This window comes from Harpegnathos saltator, unplaced genomic scaffold, assembly GCF_003227715.2.
Source record: "Harpegnathos saltator strain DR-91 unplaced genomic scaffold, Hsal_v8.6 scaffold406, whole genome shotgun sequence".
NCBI classification, from domain to species: domain Eukaryota; kingdom Metazoa; phylum Arthropoda; class Insecta; order Hymenoptera; family Formicidae; genus Harpegnathos; species Harpegnathos saltator.
The window spans coordinates 424323-448928 of NW_020230213.1; the positions used below are offsets into that span (position 1 = coordinate 424323).

General features: G+C 39.8%; 1 protein-coding gene and 1 long non-coding RNA gene across 5 annotated transcripts in view; one reads left to right on the plus strand and one right to left on the minus strand.

Annotated features, from left to right (window-relative positions):
* The window catches only part of LOC105186819 (uncharacterized), an 86489-nt gene extending 79414 nt beyond the window's left edge, over nt 1–7075 (minus strand). Inside the window, exons 1-2 of one of the 4 annotated variants that reach the window (XR_003113310.1) lie at nt 6232–7075; nt 334–546 (exon numbers count right to left, since the gene is read on the minus strand). This is a non-coding gene — a long non-coding RNA (uncharacterized LOC105186819). Of the gene's footprint in view, nt 1–333; nt 1776–6231 lie in introns of those variants that run through there. The other 3 variants (XR_003113311.1, XR_003113309.1, XR_002162900.2) reach the window with 3 other exon arrangements.
* Nucleotides 7076–8308: 1233 nt separating this feature from the next.
* LOC112589134 (ecdysone-induced protein 78C-like) lies at nt 8309–23558 on the plus strand. Its single transcript, XM_025301265.1, has 5 exons — nt 8309–8320; nt 13562–14047; nt 14151–14468; nt 22403–22790; nt 22935–23558. The coding sequence occupies exons 1-4, from the start codon at nt 8309–8311 to the stop codon at nt 22784–22786; spliced, it is 1200 nt and encodes a 399-aa protein (XP_025157050.1). The 3' UTR covers nt 22787–22790; nt 22935–23558.
* Nucleotides 23559–24606: the final 1048 nt, after the last annotated feature.

Sequence of the window (24606 nt, forward strand, 5' to 3'; positions counted from 1 at the left end):
AATTAATCTACGAACTTGCCGTTATCGTCTGAACTAAGGGAATAAAAACAAACTACTTTCTCAATAATTTTAAGGCATTTAAAAATTATATTTGGAAAATCGCCATAAAAGTCGACAGTTTTACGTTAAAAATAAATATGAAAAATTAATATTTTTTTAATTTCGCCAATTCACACAATAAAGAGACATGTTTCGAATGTGTAACTACATGCTGAAGTCGATCGGTTCATTAGTTTGTCTCAAATTGTGGGAACCAGTTAAAACAAAGTCATTTCGAAAAAGACACATTTAAAGTTTCATGTACTCATATTCAATCATATTTCTAATACTCACATAAGTTTCTTCAGATAAGTTTCAGCCTAATCGGCAATTTCAGGTCCATATAATGAATTCTCCTCCTTCACTTCATGAAACTCTTTTTTACATTCCAAGAGTATCGTAGGATTGTTTCTACAGCAATTGTATGACGAAACTTTGAGAGACCCAATGAGCGCTCTGATTTTGACTCGTGTGCCGTTTCGAATAGGTTGTAACTTCTGTAATTTTCTGATTCCGTAATTTTTCGATACGGATTTTAGAATGAATTCTTGACAATATGTATTTTCAGAAAACGTAAGAAAAAAATTATCAATTATTTTACCCTACGGACGGGATTCCCCCCTTAATCAAACGCGAGACCACCAGGCAATGCCACTGTGGGTAGGTTGTTTCAATTCCTTGGTAAGTTAATTGATAATTAAATCATATGTCTGTCTTTGTCCCGAAGTTGAAGGAGAAACAAAGACAAACATATGATTCAACTGTCAGTTAATTTACCAAGAAGTTGCAACAACCGGCCCTGGGTCAGAACGAAAGAAACAAAAAGGTTGAAGAAGTCGCGCTTCTGTCAACGTCGACGACTCTCACGTGCATCTCGGAACGCGAAATAATTTCTTGCACTTGACCGCTCCAACAGGCTTTTTTCACGCGTTTAATCGTCGTTACGTAATCCGCGAACGCTAACAATCTTCTTCGTCGCGAATGGCACACTCCGGCGTATAATCGGCCAAAGCTCCGTGCGTCGGAGTCGCATTGAGTAAACCTCCTCTCGCGCTACATCGCGAAAAGTTTCGCGCTTTTTCGCTAATTTTTGCTGCCAACCTGCGGCTGATTGCCTACCGAACGTGCGTGCGCCGCCGCGAAAGAGCCGTACAAAGAGACGCATTTGTCGACTTAATACCGCTCTACACGCTCGCGCGGCGAACGAGCTCGGCGTGCTGGTATTTTGCAAACCGCGCAAATATGTGCATAAATAAATGCGCCCATCTTGTAACGATTGCACGAGCGACTCAGGCATGCTCTCCGGCCTGGACGGCCGTATCTTTCCATTTCACGAGAGCGCAACCGCAACGAGGTCGGATTATCTTTCCCGCGCGAAACGATTGTGACTCCTTCGAGTTCCTTCGGCTGAAGTTGGAGGCTAGGAATTTAATAAGAACTGATCGTAGAGCGAGAGAGGGAGAGAGAGAGAGAGAGAGAGAGAGAGAGAGAAACGCGAAGAGGCTCTCGCTGTTTTACTCAGCGGGTAACTTTCTTCCGCGAGATACCAGACACTTCCGAATGAAATGATTGGATTGCACGATAAGTTCCGCTAGGAATTTCCACGAGAAATTCCAAATCGATACTTTTATAGATCGGCATTCAACTTTATTCGGCAATAATAATAACAATGTATACAGGATATCCGGGATCTTTTGAAAACGAAAAGTTGTGAAGATTTATCACATCAAATTGAGAAGAAAAATCACATATCAGAGGTTTTTTTTAACTGATAACTTGAAGATTTGCACACTTGTTTGCAAAATGGTATTAGACGTTTCTTCTTAATTTTATTTGATTAATCTTCATGATTTTTGGTTTGCAAAAAATCCCGGACATTCTATATAAGATAGCCGTTGTTTAACCCTTTGCTGCATAATGGCCCTCCCAGGATGCCATCTATCATACAAGTTAGTTTTTCCAATAATTAAAATTTTTCACATATTTTTTTAGCATATTTGGTATTGTTGGATTACTAAAATGTTACTCTAACTAATATATCAACTTTTACAATAATTTCAATTCAAATAAGTAATTTGTTATTAATAAGCATATACTGAACAAAACTCGTTTTTAGAGAATAAATTCGTTTACATGAAATTTTAAATAATAACGTACGCTTCAAAATCATTATCTGAGGGTTTTCGGGATCGCTGAATACAAATCCTGTGTGAAAAATACAAAATTCATAATAGCAAACCCAATATGGCGGACGGAATTTTCAACATCAGTCGAATTCGCTTGAAACTTGTTACTCGGGGGTTTTTAAAGTCGCTGAATACGAATCCGGTATGAGAAATACTTAATTCAAAATGACGGATCTCACACGGCGAACATAATTATAGAAATAAAACAAGCAGACTTGAGAACCGGGCAATCTGACTAGTGTCAATCAAACCTTGCCCCGTATATATCCGTCGTAACTCTGGCATTTCGAATTTTCGATAATCGAATTTGTAATTAACAACCTCGAAAACCCTCAATAACAAATTTCAAGTGAGTTCGGCTGATTTTGAAAATTTCGTCCGCCATATTGGATCCGTCATTTTGAATTTCGTATTTTTTACACCGGATTTCTATTCAGCGACCGTAAAAACCCCCAAGTAATAAGTTTCACAAAATTATATTTATTAGAAAAAAACGTGCAACAAAGAGTTAAAGAGCAAACGGAGAAATAAAATAATATCCGACTGTAAGAGAGCGCCGATTTTGAATTCTTCGCATAAATCTCTGCAAACTCGCCGAAGCAGCCGACATGGTCGCTCAGCGTTGCAGCTCGAGTGGGCATGCAACGATTTCTCAAAATATCGATAACGATTTTGATCGTCATTCAGAACCATCGATAACGATAATATCGATAATTTTGAAAAATATCGATATTTATATCGATATTTTCATAAAAAAATGTACACATATGGGGTTACGCATATAACAGGTATGGACGAAAAATTTGAAAAGTTCTTTAAAAAATTTTTATCTTTATATAATTTATTGTCGTATTCTTATTAGAAAATATATAATGAACCGCAGTCATTTGCCGGAGATCACCACATACATGGAGCAGGAGATCTATTACGGTTCAACGATTGAGCTGGAAATTATAAAAGTGAGTGAATTTACTAGACATCGAGCAATTACATGATATTATATATATTCTAGTGAATTCACTCACTTTTGTAATTTTCATCTCGGTCGTAGAACCGTAATAGGCCCCCAGTGATGCCATTCTTTAACCCGTTATTGGAGTTAACGACAGTTTCGTTATCGTTGCGCAGCTTTTCTACGGTATACAAAAGCTGCGCAACGATAACGAAAGTGTCGTTAACTCCAATAACGAGTTAAAGAATCGCGCCGCAGAGCTGCAATTGAAAAATACGAAAATCAGTAAAATTCATATCGATATATCGATTTCATCGGAGACAAAAAATATCGATAAATATTCGATATTTGTCTCTCGATCGATATCGATATTTCGATATTATCGATTTATCGTTGCATCCCTAGGCTCGAGACTCGGATTTTAATTACGGCGCACTCCGACCTCGCGGAAACGTCGCCGAATCCAGCAGCGCTGTTTCCCGCAGCGCGCAGCGCGTAAATAAGAATCTATCGATGTTAATGACGCGCGCACACGCTTGTGTGCAACCTCGTTCCTATTTTAGAATCCGCTCGTATCTTTCCGCGAAGAGGTGTTACCGCCTTTCATTAAAGGCCGCGCGCGACAAAAAGCCTCGCGCTCCCGCTTGCCCGAGAATCCTGCCGTCTCTTCTCCGGCCGGCTCCTGCCGGGGCCGGCTTATCGATCCGATACGCGCGGACCCGAGAGATCGTGCGTGCCTCTCTCCTCTCTCGCGCCAGTCGCGCGCGCGTCTAATGAAACCGATCGTAAACGTTACGCCGAGCGGCATAATCCACGTCGTCGTATTTCCGCAGTGGCGCTTTCGCAATACTTCGGCCACGAAAGCAAGGCTTAATCGTCGCAATCTCGAGCGCGACGGAGCGTACGAGAGACACGGACGATTGTCGCTCGGTGACAATTCCCGCGACAATTTGCAATTTGCTTCGAGATCAATTTTGCCTCACTCGATTATAACCCCCACTTTGATCAAAATCTCACCGCGGAGAGGAATTAACAGCGACACACGACTAATTACAAATTACCGCCGGGCGTATCCGATACACTTGCGATTTTCGTCAAGCACGTGGGCTTTCTTTTTTATGCATTATTTCTTATTCCTTTGGAACGCAATATTACGCAGTCATTTGAAATCGATCCGAATGCGAGTTTGTTCTGCTCCCCTTCTGCGCGGCGGGGATCCAGCGGTATTCTCGTCCAAATTGTCAATCGTTGCACGTCGCATATGTGTATCACATATGTGTATGAAGGAGAGAGAGAGAGAGAGAGAGAGAGAGAGAGAGAGAGAGAGAGAGAGAGAGAGAGAGTGAGAGTGGAAGGGGGTGGCGAGGAGGAGAGGGGAAAAAAGAGAGACACAAGGGGCACGGCTAGCTGAACGCGTCTAACGCGCGCACGACTTGTGAATGTGAGGTGGCAACCTTGAAACGGGGCACCACCTCCACCTTCGTCACCTCCATCAACCGCACCACCACTAGTCCTCGACTGCGACGAGCAAGCGGCCGACAGCCGGTAGCAGCAGCGGCGGCGGTGGCGGCGGCGGCGGCGGCGGTGGAAAGAACAGCGACGACGGGTACAGCAACGTGCAGCAACGACTAGTAGAACAAGAGGAGAAAGGGCGGCCGCGAGGGCAGCAGGAGGGAGGGACGCGGTGTTGGCGGAACGAAAGAAAGAAGGATCCATCCCCCCACATATACACACACACACACACATACCGGCTCGATGGGGCCCTTTCCTTTTCCCGTGACTCTCCCTCTCTTCCTTCTCGCCCTTCTCCCTTCGTGTCCGGCTTTCTAGCCCTCTTCGCTCGCGCTCTCTCTCTCTCTCTCTCTCCCTCTCTCTCTCTCTCTCTCTCTCTCTCTCTCTCTCTCTCTCTCTCTCTCTCTCTCTCTATCTCTCTCTCTCTCTTGCACGGGAAGCAAACCGGATTCGCAATAAAACGAATCCCATCTCGAAATGCGCGGGACCAACGAGAGGATCTAACTAACACGTTCAAACTGGATCTCGGTCTTTCTACTTCTCGCTTCGTGTTCTCTTTCTCCTTCCTCCTTGGCCGACGTCCACCACATCGTCGTCGTCGTCGGCTATATCTGTCTCTTTCACTCTCCTTCTCTCTCTCTCTCTCTCTTTCTCTCTCTTTCTCTCCTGACGTTTCTCGCTGCTTCGCCTTTCGCGGTGGCCTCTCTTTCCTGTCGATTCACCGTCCCTCTCGCTCGTTCGCACGAGTGAAAGGGACGTGGAAAGAAGGGATGACTAAACCTGCGTCGCGCTGTGAGAAAGGTGCAAGTACGATCGTTGTCGACCACCTCGCGGAACGATGACAGTTAGAAAGGAGCGGAGGAAAGAGAGGGTGAGAGAGAGAGAGAGAAAGGGTGAGAGAGAGAGAGAGAGAGAGAGAGAGAGAGAGAGAAAGAGAGGAGGAGGAAGGCAGAAAAATAACACAGGATGGGGGAGTAGGATTAGAGGCGGGAGGAAGGGTGAGATTGTCTCACGGGAGGAAGACCAGGGTGTGAGCTGCCTCATGATTTTCAAATGTTGCCCCTTACGTCATCGATTTCCAATTTCGACGCGATCGCGCTCGATCGCAATATCTAATACGCAAAAAAACAACAGATCTCTTTCCTTTTGTTTCTCCCTCTTTCTTTCTTTTTTTCTCTCTCCTTCGCGACGAGTCATACTCTTATCTCTTCTCGCGAATACAACCGACGAATTTGTACGAATGAAATCAGTGAATGAGAAAGTACACGTAATTATAGCCGCGCCGTGAGTCATCGAATTAAGAGCGCTTGTTATAGCCTCGGCTGATAAGGGAGCTGAAGATAATAGCGGAAAAGTTCGCGTGCCATTCGAACATTCCGCCGTTTCAAAAATTGCGATACCGTCGCAGACGGAACGCGGCGTCGATTCGATTTCATCACGCACAAACAAGCAATCGGCCGATCGATTCAACCGACCGGCCGACCAACCGACTTTTAAGCAAATTGGCTTGAGCACAATTGTAGCTAAATTGTTTGTCCTTACCTAACTGGTGTTTCCTTCGTATCGGAACACGCTGGCAACGTCATTGCGACACTTTAATGAGCGAAAAACTTTAGTCAGTATTATTTTCATAATATTTTTCATAGCATTCGATGTTAGAAAAAAGGAATTGCAAACTGCGGGGCAAACAATGAAATAGTAAACGAATGCGGACCGCGCGGGGAGATTCGAAAGAGCGGGGCGGTTGCAGGCGTGCAATTATGTCGCGTTTGAAAAACTCGCGTCTCGGAGCGCCTCGAAAGCGTAAACATGTCACGACGGGCGGAGAGAGGGAGGGGGGAAAGAGCAAAGTGTTTAATTGCGTGTGTGCCGAGACACAGAGCAGGAGGACCTTGTGTGCAATCCTCCTCTCTCTCTCTCTCTCTCTCTCTCTCTCTCTCTCTCTCTCTCTCTCTCTCTCTCTCTTCTCTCTTTCGCGCGTAATGATAAACAGCCGCGTGCTCCCTGCAGCGATTACGCAATGCGCTTGGCCTTCTCGTGCCGATTGTAAATTAGACCGCATCATAAATAAATAAATAGCGTTGAGACGCGAGCGACGTCGTCAATGGCGGATGCATCGGCGGAAGCTGGTGATAGCGGACGCAAATTAACGATACGGTGCAATCAATACACACATGCATATAAATATTATAAGTTGATGCAAAAATAATTGGGGTTTTTATCGTTTCAAGTTTGCCGTAAATATTTCTAATTTCCGCAGTCTACTACAGAATTCCATCTTGTAGGAATAAATCACTCAAAAAAAAGTATTCTATTTGTAAAGTGAATTTCTCCCATAGTCTCGTATTCTAAGCGAAGTATTTTACAGCAAAAGGATTCTTCTTTCGATAAAGCGATTGAAGTGAAACATTCATTGAAAATTTATTAGATATTATTCTAACTGTCTTCCTATTATTTCAAGAGGATTTCCTCTTATATCAATTAATTTCCCTCTTACATAAAGAGGAATATATTGATTTGAGTGTCGGCTTTTTTTGTTCAGTCATGCTCTTCTACTTCCAGACATGAACGAAAAAGTAACCATATACTCGTAGCTTAGAATATTTGGAACGCTTTTTAAAAAAGGTATGTGTGTTGCTGTAATATACAACGAAAATAATTTATTCATATTTGGTCAAGTACAGTTTATAATCTATTGCAAGAAGTTGAATAATATATTCTTTCTTTTAACTATGTTTCGTACAATTGGTTATGATGAATATCTTTATAGCTATGAAGTCCATAACAAAACTGATTGGTTTGTTTGTTACGATGATCTTATTTGATTCGTACCTACTTGTAGAACTGAAGCCAGAAGTACACTTATATACAGGGTGTCCCATTTCAATGTCCCATCCCAAATAACTTTTATTTTTGATTGTAGAAAACAATGTTTCAGACAAAAGTTATATGGTTTTAAGAAGGGCATAAGATGATGCCATTAGTTTGACATTAAATAGTTTCTTGAAGATCACATGAAGGTCATCTTTAATTTCTTAAATGGAACTACCTACTTTTCATTACACATTCTTCTAGCTTACATCGAAAGCTTTCCAAATCCTATAATTAGCTACCTTTTCGTTAACCCTTTCGTTAACCCTTTCGTTAAGTACTTTTTAAGTTATAAGACAAAATCGAAAGCACGATCCGGCCGGTCAAGGCAAGATCGAAAGCACAATCCGGTCGGTCAAGGCAAGATCGGGGCATGTACAATTATTGCAGGTATTCGAAAAAACCGCCATTTACTTGGATATAAATATCCAACCTACGGCGGAATCATCCCGCATTTTTTTAAGGACATCTGCGTTTATGTTCGTACATGTCTCTCGAATACGTTCCTTCATGTTTTTCGCTGTTGTAGGCTCTTCCGCATAAACTTTTTTTCTTTTACGTATCCCCAAAAGTAAAAACCGAAAGGGGTTAAGTCAAGTGATCTTGGTGGCCGTTCATGAGTCTGACTACCCATTCCAATCCATCTATTATTAAATCTATTATTTAAATAATTGGTAACATTTCGGGACCTGTGAACTGGTGCTCCATCCTGCTGAAACCACATTCGGTTGAGCAAGTCATTATCGACATGTCGGAAAAGGTTGGACAGATCATTTTGAAAAATGCTAAATAGTATTGCGCGTTTAGATTCTGTTCAAAAAAGTATGGGCCTATGATATAATTTCCAAGAATACCTGCCCAAACGTTAATAGACCATTGTCTTTGAAATTCTTGGCTCTTTTGCCAGTGAGGATTTTGATCAGAGTAATAATGATAATTATGTCTATTAACATCCCCTCTATTACCGGCTTTATCAGAAAAGAGCTTCTCTGCGATAAAATGTAGTTCTTTCTTCGAATTTCATTTAAGGCCCAGTTACAAAATTGTGAACGTCGCTTGAAATCCCTCCGTTCTAATTTCTGGGTTAGATGGATATGGTAGGGGTGGAATCTATTTATTTTAAGTATGAGTTAAGTACGATTTGCTGTCGATTTCGATATGCCGTGTTGTCTCTCGATTTGTCTGGTGGAAATTTGGGGATTCAATACAGCGGCACTCAAGACAACCAATGAATTTGCCTCACTTGACCCAGATTTTTGTCGTATCCTTTTTAAACTACCCTGCTGTGCCCTCTCAGTGAGTATTCTTATTATCTTTCTACACGAATGACGTCTGTCAAGATACTTTCAGCATATAGCCTTTCCGCTGCACTGTGATTATTTCCAGCTTCACCTAAAATACGAATCATGTCGACTATTTCGTTTGGCGGATAATCAGCCATAATAATCAGCCAAACAGGACTATTAAAAAATTTCATAACAATGCTCAAAATATTACATTCGCCAAGAAAATATCGATGCTCTTTAACGTGCATATGGGGTATACTTGAGTAATGGGTATACTTGGGTAATGGAGTATATTTCGGGTCGAAACGTGGTTGTTATAGTCAAAATTGGGCCGAAAATCCAAGAAATTGATTTTTTTAAATTTTAAGCTGACAATGACACGTGCTTTCGATTTGCCTTGACCGGCCGGACTGTGCTTTCGATCTTGCCTTATAACTTAAAAAGTACTCAACGAAAAGATACTTAATTATAGGATTTTGGGAAACTCTCGACGTAAGCTAGAAGAATATGTAATGAGAAGTAGGTAGTTCCATTTAAGAAATTGGAGATTACCTTCATGTGACCTTTAAGAAACTATTCAATGTCAAACTAATGACATCATTTTATGCCCTCCTCAAAACCATACAACTTTTGTCTATAACATTATTTTCTACATGTCAGAAACAAAAAAGTTATTTGAGGTGGGACATTAAAATGGGACACCCTGTATATTACTTTTCGCCATATGTTATAATAATTTTTTTCAAATTGACCAGTAGTATAACCAGTAAAAATAAAGTACAGTACGAATAAATAATAATCTTCTTAAAAAAAAATTAAATAATCTGTGTATAAGAGGAAATTTCTATTAAAATCAATATGATTTGCATTATACATATAACATATAATTTCTCTAACTTTAAGAATAATGTGTTTATAATATTTTCCTCTTAATCTCAGAGGAATCCTTTTGAGGCCATATGCAGGGTGCACGATTTATCTGAAGACATTGAAATATCTCGAGAACTATGCATTGGATAAAAACAAGTGGTTAATGAAAGTTGTTAGTCTCGAAGGGGGACATCCAATGATACCAAACTCGACCTACCACCCCACCCCTTGGGGGTAGGGGTTGGGGGCAACTTTGAAATCTTAAATGGAAACCCCCATTTTTTATTGCAAACACGGATTCTACGCCACAAAATACGTAAATTTTGTCCGAAACTTTTTTTGATTCGTGATAGATGGCGCTGTAATCGCAAAAAATTATATTTTCCGCAATTCTCCAGAAATGATCATTGGATTGAGAAATAAAAAATACCTGTTCAATATTTTTAAAGAACATAATAAAAGTTATTCCCCCCCCCATCCTCTCGGGGTAGGGTGGGTGATAACGTTCAAATCTCAAATGGGGACCCACATTTTTCATTGCAGAATTAGATTGTACGTGAAATTTTTATTGAAACAATTTTTTTCATTCGTGATAGCGTTGGATTTTTCCGAGAAACTACTTTTAGCGTTACACAGGAACAACGACGAGGACGTAGTAGTTTGTGTTCCCTTCGGGTGCTTTTTTAATGTGAGTCCCCTTGCCTCTTACAGATCGGGGTGCTTTTTTAATGTGAGTCCCCTTGCCTCTCACTGTTCAATTAATTAGAGTAAGTGTTCGAAATTTTTACCTTCAACTTCAATACACTTATTGATCCTTTTTTCAAATAACTGTACACAGGATAGAAGCATATCTGCGGGAGTTTCAGCGCAAGCGTTTCTTATGCGTCTACCATGTTTCACGAGTTGTGGACTTGTTGATAAACCTTATCTTTAGGTAACCCCACAGAAAGAAATCCGGCGATGTCAAATCAGGCGACCTAGCAGGCCAATTAATCGAGCCACCTCTGCCAATCACCGACCATTGTAATCACGGTCTAATACTTTCCATGCTGCTATTGAGTTATGCGCTGGGCAACCGTCATGCAGATTTGAACGTTACCACCCACCCTACCCCGAGAGGATCGGGGGGAATAACTTTTATTATGTCCTTTAAAAATATTGAACAGGTATTTTTTATTTCTCAATCCAATGATCATTTCTCGAGAATTGCGGAAAATATAATTTTTTGCGATTACAGCTCCATCTATCACGAATCAAAAAAAAAGTTTCGGACAAAATTTACGTATTTTGTGGCGTAGAATCCGTATCTGCAATAAAAAATGGGGGTTTCCATTTAAGATTTCAAAGTTGACCCCAACCTCCACCCCCAGGGGGTGGGGTGGGAGGTCGAGTTTGGTATCATTGGATGTCCCCCTTCTAGACTAACAACTTTCATTAACCACTTTTTTTTATCCAATGCATAGTCCTCGAGATATTTCAATGTCTTCAGATAAATCGTGCACCCTGTATATGTTAGGTTTCTTAGTTGGCGCTACTGTTTTAATATATCACTTCTTTTGTACAGTAGAATAGTGTTGTAGAGTTTTATTTATAGTTATAAGTTTTACTTGTAAAAACTTATGTTATGTACACATATATAACTTAAAAAAATAATTTGAATTTGAAGTTTCTAAAAATAACGCAATACGTGTTGTGTTTGTACTTGGGGCCTTTTTTTATTATAATATACCTTATATTATATATCACAAGTTACATTGTATATACGTCACGTACATACACCATTAATATGTAAATGTCATAAATTTATACTTACTTGTAAATTATCTTCATCTAATTCGCATATTACCTGCACCACTTGCGTTATAAATTGTATCAAGCAGACCTTAAAATTGAAGAGCGATCTCCCTGGACAACGTCAATAAGCACTGGTATTGATTTATCGGTGGCACAGACATCGTCTGCTCAGCATCAGCTGACCGGCAATCAAATGACGTGCGTTATAACATACCGTGACGCATACCAGTATTCTCACCTTTTATGCCTCTCTCTTTCTCCTCTCTCGCCCGTTCTCTCTCTCTCTCTCTCTCTCTTTCTCTCTCTCTCTCTTTCTCTCTCTCCCTCTCTCCCTCTCCCGTCCTCTCTCCTGCTCTCTCTCTCCCCCACTTTCTCTCTCTCTCCCGCTCTCTCTCTCTCTCCCACTCTCTCTCTCTCCCACTCTCTCTCTCTCCCCCTTCCTCCCCCCTCTCTCTCTCCCCCGTTCTCTCTTCCGTTCTCTCTCTCGTTCTCTCTCCCGTTCTCTTCCCCGTTCTCTCTCCCGTTTTCTCTTCCGTTCTCTCCCTCGTTCTCTCTCCCGTTCTCTCTCCCGTTCTCTCTCCCGTTCTCTCTCTCGTTCTCTCTCCCGTTCTCTCTCCCGCTCTCTCTCTCTCCCGCTCTCTCTCTCCCGCTCTCTCTCTTCTCTCTCTCGCTCTCTCTCTCTCCCGCTCTCTCTCTCTCCCGCTCTCTCTCTCTCCCGCTCGCTCTCTCTCTCTCTCTCTCTCTCTCTCTCTCTCTCTCTCTCTCTCTCTCTCTCTCTCTCTCTCTCTCTCTCTCTCTCTCTCTCTCCCCTCTCTCCTCTCTCTCTCGCACATTTTCTCCTATACTGTATTTTAGCATATCTCTTGCTTACTCGCTCGCATTCGCTTCTGTCCGAATCTTCAGCGCTCTCGTAGCGCCCCTGATGTTGGAAAAGCGAGATGTACATATATCCCTACTTTTATGCGTTCGACGTTTCTTACTTACTTTCTTATTGAATCGAAATTTTCCGTGATTCGAACTTTATTTTAAAATACCTCCACTTGGAGATAACGTACACAAAAATCACAAGAACATTTTGCCTATTTTTTAAGGCCGAATCGATTGGGACTAAAAAACCTCGATCGGTTCAGCCATTGCTGAGATATGAATATTTCACCTCCTTTGAACTCGCAGTTTCGCATAATATAGGCACAGTGTGCCTCTTGATTTAGTCCTTTACAAAATAAATCTCTTTGTGCATTTACAGTTCGATGCATTTCAGTATGGAAATAAGTATTATACCGGGTATTATATTCATGCACCTCGTTTCGTAATATAATTTTCTTTTTAAGATATTCTGTTAATTCTCCTTTTAACATCTTCCATATAAAAATATACACATTAACTTGTATACTTACTGACCCTTAAAAATTGCGATGCATCTATACTATATCATTAATTGGTGTATATATATTACATCTTATTATCGCCTTCATCAGCCTGGTCTGACACATCTGCAGTCTTTTACCCAACGCAAAGAGAGAGAGAGAGAGAGAGAGAGAGAGAGAGAGAGAGAGAGAGAGAGAGAGCGAGCAAAACAAACCAAAGGACAGTTGTGTACATAATTAAGTGTCGAAGTTGCAACGCGCGCGATATGCGGCTACTATGCGCATTCTCGACTAAAGAGGTCGTACTATGCTCATCGTCCGCATGTCGAAAATAAAATTTTGATGAACTCATGTAGACGAATTGGCGTAGCAGCACTCTGTCGCATTCAAGTATAAGAATCCGAAATGTACATGTTAATGTTCTCATGTATACTTTCTGCTCTGGAGAAAGTTTCAAAGTCACAACGATGAAGTTTTTCGAAACTGCGTGTGAAATCATGATTTAATTTAGCGACTCGTGAGAATAAAAATTTCATTAGGAGCCAAAATCGTCAAACGAATCTCTCTTTCTCTCTCTCTCTCTCTCTCTCTCTCTCTCTCTCTCTCTCTCTCTCTCTCTCTTTCTCTCTCTCTCTCCCTCTCCCTCTCCTTCTCTTCCAGTCTCTCTTGCACTTTGCTTTCTAGCCTTTTGTCGATCGCTCAAGTGAAATAATCGGTGATTTGTGCCAATTTGTAGCCGTCAGATACGGCAGGGTGCCGAAACGCTCGAGAGAACGTGGTCCGGAGGACTCGATGTCGACGAGTACAACGACGACGACCACCACTACCACTACCACTACAGGAATGCAGCAACTGACTTCACCTGGTACTGGTAACAACAACAACAATAACAACAACAGCAGCAGCAACAACAACAACAACAACAACAACAACAATAGCGCCAGCAACAACAACAACAGTAGCCAAAACAACAACAATAACAACAGCCAGAGCCAGAACGCAGTGTCGCGAGTACCGTCGGCAGCAGTGGCTGAAGCCGATCAATCAGATGCCGACGTAAAAATGGCCGTGTACGATTTAATCCTCCAAGTGTCGCAGGCGCATCAGGCGCATTGCGGCTTCACGGAGGATTCGGTGAGAGGGCTCGTAAGGAAGCCGATGATAATACCGGTAAGCTATATGTAGAGAGAGAAAAAGAAAGAGAAAAAAAGATACGACTTTTCTCGCTAAAGCCGGCAGCAATGCAGGTTTGTTTTATGATCTTGCTGATTAGGCGAGTAATTCTTCGCAGCCCGCCAGTCCGGAAGACCCGGAAGCGGCCTCCTCCACGGCGGAGACTGTCGAGTCGCAGAGGATCTGGTTGTGGCAGCAATTCGCCGTTAGAGTGACGCCATCGGTTCAGAGGGTGGTGGAATTCGCGAAACGAGTGCCGGGATTCTGTGAACTCTCTCAGGACGACCAACTGATTCTAATCAAGGTCGGTTTCTTCGAAGTGTGGCTCAGCCACATCTCTAAGATGACCACCGATAGTTCGATGACTTTTGAAGACGGCACATATATCACCCGGCAACAAATGGAATTAATGTATGAGGTGAGATCGGTGCGCTATTTGTTTTTGTCTCTTTGTTCATATCGTCATTGCAACATGTTTGCTTTATGGTGCACTTTGCATTCAAGTCATCCACAATGGAAAGATTAACATCTTATCTCGCTAATATGTATTTTTATATTAAATCCGTCTAACTTATTGAATTATTCGGAAAGTAATTTCGGTTTTTTTCAAATAAATGATATTAGTTACCCTTTTAAGCAGTCAACCTCATTCTAAACCAGAAAATCATTTTACATTTTTACAACGCACGTTTCGAGCTTTATTAAAAAAAGTTGTTTTGGAATCTGTCTAGTTGTTTTTGTTTGACGTCGCATCAAAAATGGAAAACCGACATATTTTCATTATATTTTGCTTTTTTATTATTGTAAAGGCAAAAATGCAGCGCAAGCAAGAAGAAAATTGTGTGCCGTGTATAGAGAGGATGTGTTGACTGAACGCCAGTGCCAGAATTGGTTTTCGAAATTTCGTTCTAGAATTTTGACCTCAAAGATGCACCACGTTCTGAAAGGCCAGTTGAGGCTGATGAAGACCAAATAGAGGCATTGGTGGACGCAGATCGTCATTTAACAAAACAAGAAATTGCTGAGAGATTGAATTTATCGAACATTCGACCATGGTTGAGCATTTGAAACAACTTGGTTTCGTTTCAAAGCACGATATTTGGGTTCCATACGTTCTCAAAGAAAGAGATTTGATTCGTCGCATTAATTTATGATTTGCTGTTGAAACGTAAGGAAAACGATCCATTTCTGAAGCAACTCACAACGGGAGATGGAAAATGGATTGTGTACAATAATATTAAATATTAAATGCAAAAGATCATGGAGCAGACATAATGAACCAGCTCAAAGCACATCGCTGATGTCCATCAAAAGAAGATGATGTTTTCTGTTTGATGGGATTGGAAAGGAATGGTTTTTTTTGAGCTGCTACCAAACAACCAAACGATTGATTCGAATGTATATTTTCAACAATTAGACAGATTGAATGATTTCATCAAGCAGAAGAGACCAGAACTGGCGAACAGAAAAGGTGTTGTGTGTCATCATGAGCCAACGCCAGACCTCACATAAGTTTAATGACTAGCCAGAAACTTAGCGCTTGGATGGGATTTGCTACCGCATCCACCATATTCACCTGATTTGGCATCGATTATCACTTGTTTCGATTACTGCAAAATTCTTTGGATGGTAAAAATTTCGATTCAAATGAAAGTGTCAAAAATCACATAATTCAGTTTTTTGCCAATAAGGATCAGAAGTTCTACGAGCATGGAATTATGTTATTACCTCAAAGATGGCAAAAGGTTAGAACAAAATGGTTAATATTTAACAGAATAAAACTTTTCTTCCTATTAAAAATATCGTCTTTCATTCTCATGAAAAAAACCGAAATTACTTTCCGAGCAACCCAATACTTTCAAGCCACGATTTCTACAAACTAAAGAATTCTGTAATGTGAAAGATTTCTGTAATTAAAGATTCTTCTTCTCGTAAATACAGATCTAGATAAATAAATACAAAGGCTATTTAATAAGTCAGTGATTTTGACAAGAAATGGCGTTCAAATTGCAAGTCTAATTTTATTTTTGACATTCACTGTTTTATTTAATTATACACAAAAAATTTTAAGTAGATCTGTCAAACAGAAACTTTTTGATAACGTTCGAAAACGGAAAAGTTAGTGTTTCTTTGCTATAAAAAAGTGAATTTCGTATGCTGATAAAGCAGTATTTTTTGCGTGGAAAAACTTTTAAGACAACTGAAGAAATGCCGAAACAGTATTATCTGCTCCGTCACACGAAATAATTCACGAGCGGTTCACTGAATTTCGCTGTGACTATACAAGCACGAATCATATTAAGCGCCCGAATAAGACATCCGAATGAGGTCACAACTGAAGAAATGGTCAATAAAATCCATTGGACGACTGTCGAGTAAAAATACGCGAGATAACCAAGATGATAAACATTTCAAACGAACATGTTTTTCACATGTTTGAGCATAAGAAAGCTATCAGCAGGATAGTTACCGCGTTTGCTCATGGTTGACCAAAAACAGAATTGTGCGACCATTTTAAAGCAGCGTTTGGACATGTTCAAGCGCAATCCAAGTGAGTTTTTTACGGCTATATGTAACCGTTGATGAAATACAGATTCACTGATACATTTCAGAGATAAAAGAGCAATCAAAACACTAGATTCCTCCTGATGAATGTGCTCCGAAGAAGACAAAAATAGTTTCTTCTGTCGAAAAAGTTATGGCCACGATTTTCTGGGATTCGCATGGTAGAATCTTTATCGACTACCTGGAGAAAGGAAAACCGATTACAGGACAGTATGCCTCTTTATTGGATCGATTTCACGCTGAATTGATGGAAAAGCAGCCTCATTTAGCAAAGAAAAAAATTCTCTTTAATCACGACAATGTACCAACTTACATGTCTGCAATTGCCATGGCCAAAATTATCGAATTGCGCTACGAACTGCTCCCTCATATCTACTCTATTCTCCAGATTTGGCTCCATGCAACTTCTTTCTCTTTGTAAACATGAAGAAATTTGCTCGGCGGAAAAAAACCATCGCTGAAACAAACATCTACTTTGCAGAATTTGAAAAATCGTATTTTTTGGAAGGCTTAAAGAAGTTGAAAAACCATTGGGCAAAATGTATCGAACTAAAAAGAGACTATGGGTCTATTCTTTTCAGCTGAACCAGTGCTGCACTGGAACTGCATTGGTTTAGAACTAGAACTAATGAATACAGCAAAAGTTCATAGGTGCAGAAATGCCAGATAGGATAGAAAAGAACGCCACAATGCAAGAAACAACATAGCGCAATACATTATTGTATCTGTTAATGATTCTTCAGACGAAGAAGATTTATTTTGCCTTTATCTACCTTCATTACATGTAGAACCTATCTGGGATGGAGAGCATGATAGGAATATACTGTTCTTTCACATGACAAAATTGATTAATATTAATAAAGTAAAAACTGCAGAAGTATCTAATAACCGAGAATAAATCGAGTAACTGTATATCTGTTCTTTTCAAATTTTACTGCCGAAACTAGTGTAAATTTTGTCCTCGCAATACTGAATTGCTTGTACTAACTTCAGACCTAGTATAAGCAGTACAATGAATTGTTGTACTAAGTTCTGCTGTACTGATGAAGAGGACAGTAACATCTGACGTCATTTCTGCTAGAAAAAACGCTTCATTGTATACTTCTCGAACTAATATTAGGTTATTAGGTTATTAATTATATTAGGTTATTAATTATTAAATATGAAAGTCCGATTTCTTGAAGTACTAAGTTCGGCAATCGATATCTCTGATATTTCTTTGATTTTTATAGTTCTTGGTTTTTTTGTTTTAAAAGTACATCATCACTCTTTTAAACGCATATTTTGGTTTGTGATTATCTTTCGAAATGTCTTTGTTACAGCAATTTTTGTGTAACCATGAATAAGCCAAAAATTCGTGTTATTTTCGAATATGAGTTCCGTCATGAATCCAATGCAGCGCAGACAACTCGAAATATCAACGAATTTGGTGAAGATGTGGCTAATGAACGCATAGTATGTCTATGGTTTGAGAAGTTTCATTCTTTTGCGATTTTAATCTTGAAAGTGAGCCACCTAAGACCAACTAAGTGGGCGACCTAAGACCAAGGTGGATCATGATGAGCTGAAAGCTATAACTGGAAGCAGATACATCTCAAACTACGCGTGAATTAATAGCAAAGTTTAACGTTAGTATTCCAACGATCTTGGATCATTTGAGTCAAATCGGCAAAGTAAAGAAGCTGGATAGATGGGTTCTGCATGAATTAACCGGCTTATGGTTAGACCCGAGTCTAACTCGGGGTAAGATTTACTACTTGCAGGTCTGCCATTTTTGATCCGCCATTTTGAATTCTGCAACAACCTCAAATTTGAAATCAACACGTTCGAAAACTATTATAAAACATGAAAGTAAATATTTTCCTCTGTAGAAAAAATTTAACCATTTTGATACTAATTTCTGCCAGTAAATATAACTGCAAGAGGGTTAAACGAGCGTCAGAAGAGAAATCGTTTGGAAGCTTGCCTTTCTTTATCATCGCGACATAAAGGCGAACATTTTTACATCGTATTGCTACATGTGATGAAAAATGGATTCTTTTCGACAATCGCAAGTACTGGGTATAATGGCTGGATGTAAATGAAATGCCGAAACACAGTCCAAAACCGAATATTCATCAAAAAAAGCTAACGCTGTCTGTTTGGTGGTCCAGCGCTGTTATAATCCACTATAGCTTCATGAAACTTGTCAATCGATTACAGCGAATGTTTACTGTAAGCAATTGGACGAAATGATGAGGCTGCTTGTGATTAAGCAGCTGAGATTGATCAATACGGACAGGCCAATCTTCTTGCAAGAGAACGTTTGACCACATATCGCATAAACAAGCTGCTCAAGCTACAGGACTTGGAAACTTTCCGTCACGCACCATATTCATCAGACCTTGTACTAACTGATTACCACTTCTTCCAGGCATTGGGCTATCTCTTACAAGGAAAAATATTAAATTCTCATACAAGCTGTGGAAAACGCCTTTCGCGATCTCATCGTCACCCGCTTTTCAGGCTTCTTCACTGTTGACATAAATAAGCTACCATTAAGATGGACTGTGTTGATAGTTTAAGCACATACTTTGATTAATAGTACTATTTCTAGTTTGAGATATAATAAACTAAACTTTGATTCCAAACTTTTGATTCGAAATCGGACATTTCATATTTAATGACCTAATGGAAAGTCCAGCTCCAGAAAGAACAAATCCTGTGTGGAAAAATAAATCGAATTTCGGTAAAAAAAATTTTTTCATTTCAAAGTTATCTTGAAATGAATGATTTATCAAACAGCCCTCGTAAATACTCGATGAACTATCCCAATAAACACAGTTACATAACAATTACATTGTCGTAATATAACGAAATGTAACACGTAATATAATGTGTACGTTACAAACATATACATGTTAGTTGTAATTTCTCACTCATAAAAAGTTGCAGTTATATAACAGAAATATTACATGTTATTAAAATGTTATATAGCTGTTATATAAAAAAGTTACTACTAATTTTCTCGTGTCTTGCGTCTGTCGATAGCTTCGAATTCCAAGCGGCACCATATGTTGACCGCGCTAGGTTCTAGCTTAACCTGACAATCGAGTGGTACGCAGTTATTCCAATGACTCCAACGATGTTCTTGTAACTTGTACTTAATATAATGTATTCTTACAATATTCACAGAATATTATAATCTTTTTTGTCAAAAATTAAAACAACGCAACAACATTCGATGTGCGACGAATATCAGTAAAGACTATGTTTCAAAATTACTGATAATGGAGTATTATAATGATTAACCCACAAAAAAATAGTTTGAAACAAATTCAAGGGAGTCTAAATAAAAAATTTAACACTTTTGAAAAATATGATTTCAAATCCTGTTTTTCATCAACATGGTTTTTTTCAATGAAATAGAGTTTTTATTTTTAAAAATGATATTGTAAGAATATAATATTTTAATGAAACAACTCAAAATCAAACAAGTACGAATATTAAACCTAAAGAAATTTTTCTCTGTGTGAGTTTTGTATAATATACAAGCGTTCTTAAATATTTAAATAGTATAACTGCAGATATCCCCACGAAAACAAAAACGTTGTATCCACATGAAATTCATGTGGTTTTGTGGATTCCACGTAAATGCAATGTGCGTTCCACGTGGATTCAATGTACGTTTTAGTGGGGATATATATATCAGCATACATTATAAACGTCAATATAAATAGGCAATATGGTCTGCTTAAGCGCGATGAAGGCATTAAAAATACAGAAACGCATAAAACTACACAACAAAGCATTCACAAAAAATCGGAGCGAAATTTCTGATTGATTAGCCTCCTACCATTTCTTTTATTTGTTACTGTTCCGCTTTGCTATTTCTTTTTCTATCGGAATACACCCTTATTTGCAATAGAAAGCATTTGCAGCTTTTAATGGATTGCATGAATAATTGTGTTATATAACATCAATGTAATATGAACGTAATTACTGTTATATAACGTGTTACATTATTGTTATATTATTATTATAATGTTATCTCCAGCTTATAACAAAACAATGTAACAGATACGTAACACAATCATATTACAATTATAAAACCAAATTATATAACCTCAATATAACTAGAGTATAACATATGTTATATTACATGTTACTCCTATGTCATACGGGGAGTCCCAAAAGTAACGGATCATTCTAATAACTCTTCAGTATTGAAGTTTCAAGAAAAATTATCTGAATAAAAGTTGTAGGGATTTAAATGAGCTATCTTATGATCACCTTGACTTTGACCTTGACCTATATTTTCAAGATCATTTGAAGGTCAACTTGTATTTTTCAAATGGAAATCTCTATTTTTGACCTCGGATTCTGAAAGAATCCGCAAAATTTTACGTTCAGATATTTATCTTTATGGAGGGGTCGAAATAAACTGTAGAGGTCATTTGAAGGTCAAATATGTTATTGGTACGAAATAGCTGGTAGATCGTGGTTTTTATGAAATATGACCCGAATAAAAGTTGTTGGGATAAAAAGGCTCATAAGCTGGTGACCTTGACTTTGACCTTGACCGCCATTTTCAAGGTCATTTAAAGGTCAACTTGTGGGTTTTTTTAAATAGGGACCTCTATTTTTGATCCCGGATTCTGAAGAGCGCGTTCAGGTTGTTGAGCATTCAGGTTGTTGTAGGAGTCAAGGCAAACGTTGAGGGTCATTCAAAGGACAAATAATGATTTGACCTTGAGAGCACCATGCAGTAACAGAATACGTTGCCAATGTTCACTTGATTAAATAAAATATTAGGTAACCATTGCCTACGTAGCAGGCTGGATTTTCAGACCTCATGTGATCCAGCCACTGAAGACAAGATCGTAATAATCCAAGGTCTAAGTAGCTTCCGAAATTAGAACATCGTCGAAAAAAATCGTTTTTGGATCTTGGCTTCAGTGGCTGGATCACATGAGGTCTGAAAATCCAGTCTGCTACGCAGGCAATGGTTACCTAATATTTTATTCAATCAAGTGAACATTGGCAACGTATTCCGTTACTGCACGGTGCTCTCAAGGTCAAATCATTATTTGTCCTTTGAATGACCCTCAACGTTTGCCTTGACTCCTACAACAACCTGAATGCTCAACAACCTGAACGCGCTCTTCAGAATCCGGGATCAAAAATAGAGGTCCCTATTTAAAAAAACCCACAAGTTGACCTTTAAATGACCTTGAAAATGGCGGTCAAGGTCAAAGTCAAGGTCACCAGCTTATGACCCTTTTTTATCCCAACAACTTTTATTCGGGTCATATTTCATAAAAACCACGATCTACCAGCTATTTCGTACCAATAATATATTTGACCTTCAAATGACCTCTACAGTTTATTTCGACCCCTCCATAAAGATAAATATCTGAACGTAAAATTTTGCGGATTCTTTTAGAATCCGAGGTAAAAAATAGAGATTTCCATTTGAAAAATACAAGTTGGCCTTCAAATGACCTTGAAAATATAGGTCAAGGTCAAAGTCAAGGTCATCATAAGATAGCTCACTTAAATCCCTAGAACTTTTATTGAGATCATTTTTCTTGAAACTTCAATACTGAAGAGTTATTAGGGTGGTCTGTTACTTTGGGACTTTTGGGACCCTGTATAACAGTTATATTCTATGTTTGTTGGGATTCTTTCATACAGACTTGTATAAAAAAAATGTCATCAATTGAATAATAAATATCTGAATTGTCTCACCCACCAATTATATCGCAACAATCTTTTTTGTTTGGCTAACTATTTTACGATCGACAGCCTGACTTCGTGACTGCGTTGATGCAAGTCACGTCGACATTAAACGCTCACCAACTGGCGGATGCTGAGCTGGGACTGTTCTCGGCAGCAGTGCTACTGAGCGAACGGCCGGGCTTGAACGATGTGAAGGCGGTGCAGAAACTTCAAGATCGGCTTTTGGAGGCACTTAGAGTGGAGGTGTCACGGAGTCAGTCGGCCGCTTCCAATGACATCAGCTCGGTTTGTTCCGGCAGCATCTCACAGAGGATACCTGAGCTGCGAGCGCTTGGCGCCAGGCATGCCAATCTGCTCGATTGGTTCCGAAGGAATTGGACGAAACTCAAGTTACCGCCGTTGTTTGCCGAGATATTCGACATTCCCAAGTGTGAAGAGGACTTGCAATGAGGAGGTAAACGGACCAATAACGAGAGAGGTCTCTCTGCAAATTCGTCGCGTTCGATTTCTCTAACTCTGACATCAACTCTTTTCGTTCGGATATTGCGCGTATCAACTAGATAATATATAACAAATACGTATTCTCTCTGTTTCACAGACTCCGTAAGCTATACCGAGATAATTCGAGGAAAACCAACGGTGGTAGAGTCGGCAGGAATCCGAATTGTTCAACAATCAGTGCTTGAGTTCAGTTTGGAGAATTGGCGAGAAACGACGCTATCTTTCGAACAGTATTAAGCAACACTGCGATTCGCACTGCATTAGGAAATTCAGAAGAAAGAAAGGTGAGAGAGCGGTGTCAGCTGTCATCTACAGGAAATCCGAAATCGAATCGGCGGAGTTTGTACCGGCGCAAATTTCCAATGATGATCTTTCGGAATTGTATCAGCCCCTTCTCCCGCTAATTTGTGGAGAGACGTCTCGAGAATAACGTGACGTCAAATTGGAGCCTCTCTTTCTCTCTTCCTTCAATTGAAACTTAAGGGTATTCTGCTCCATCACCTCTCTCGCTGGGAAACTCTATTCTCGGTGTGTGACACATTAGGAAATTATAAATATTATATTAGGGAAAAGAACCAAGCGCCCACAAAAATAGAGTGAGATGGCTGTCGAAGGGGGCGCGTTGGCCATCGGTGAATATTTAGGTGAACCTTCAGGCGACTTCCCCGGCTGACTTGTCTCAAAAGTATTTCTCTTTCTCTCTCTCTTTCTCTCTCTCTCTCTCTCTCTCTCTCTCTCTCTCTCTCTCTCTCTCTCTCTCTCTCTCTCTCTCTCTCTCTCTCTCTCTCTCTCTGTCTTTCTCTTTCGATCTATCGATCGGCAAGGATGATAATAATCGCGCCAGGAGGAAGTACATCACTCTCAAGATCTGCGTAAGCAATAAGAGACGAAACTCTGATAAGAAGCGGATTCCGGCGTTCAAGCTCGCGGCAAGAGATTCGCAAAGCGCAATTTGCTCAAATTTAAAGGAAACGGGCTTTGTACTATTCGCCAGGCAATACTACACACACACACACACATCAATATACCAACATATCAACAGGTATCGCGCGCACTTACGCACACGTATGCGCGTTTTCTTTCGAGTGAGCACATCCTTGTATGAATATACTCAATCGACGAGGGAGGATTCTTTACACATCGCTTTTTACCGCTGTCGCGTGACATATTCAAACGACTCAAGTGCAACCGTTTCTTTCTCTGCGCGCAATAAGTGCCACATGCAAGCACAAAGTATATAATCGAGCCATAAACGAGATGCATGTGTCCATTCGTGCTCGAGATGTTTCCGCGTTTTTCTCTTCGGATATCTCTAAGATTTAAGGATAGAAAACATACACAACATACACACATATACGCGCGTGCGCGTATACATATACAGTGTGCAATGCTCATCCGCTGCGGGCCCTTATCCGCACGGGAATCTGTAATAATCGGCCAGATTAGCTTCAGAAACACCAATTACTCAATGGACATATCAGAAATTAAGATTACGAAGTGTTTTCCCATCTGTAATAAGCATTACTGAGTTTGTGTTTTTCTCACAGCTGTCGGGACCGTTAGGATCACGACCAGTTCGAGTTTTAACATATCGTGAGCATAAAGAGCGTATACTTTTTTTCAATCAGTGTAAGGACGACTGATTTAAAGCGTTTGGATATAAAGTTAAATCTTCCGAGTAATTTAGGCAGAATGGGAGATTCTTTGTCAAGCTTGTCAAGCATCTTCTTTGTCAAGCATTGATCGTTGAGAATAGATAAAACTTTGGA

Coding starts and splice junctions, on each gene's coding strand:
- LOC112589134 (XM_025301265.1), top strand. Junction 14,048..14,150: donor GGAAGCCGATGATAATACCG/GTAAGCTATATG, acceptor CTTGCTGATTAG/GCGAGTAATTCTTCGCAGCC. Junction 14,469..22,402: donor AAATGGAATTAATGTATGAG/GTGAGATCGGTG, acceptor TACGATCGACAG/CCTGACTTCGTGACTGCGTT.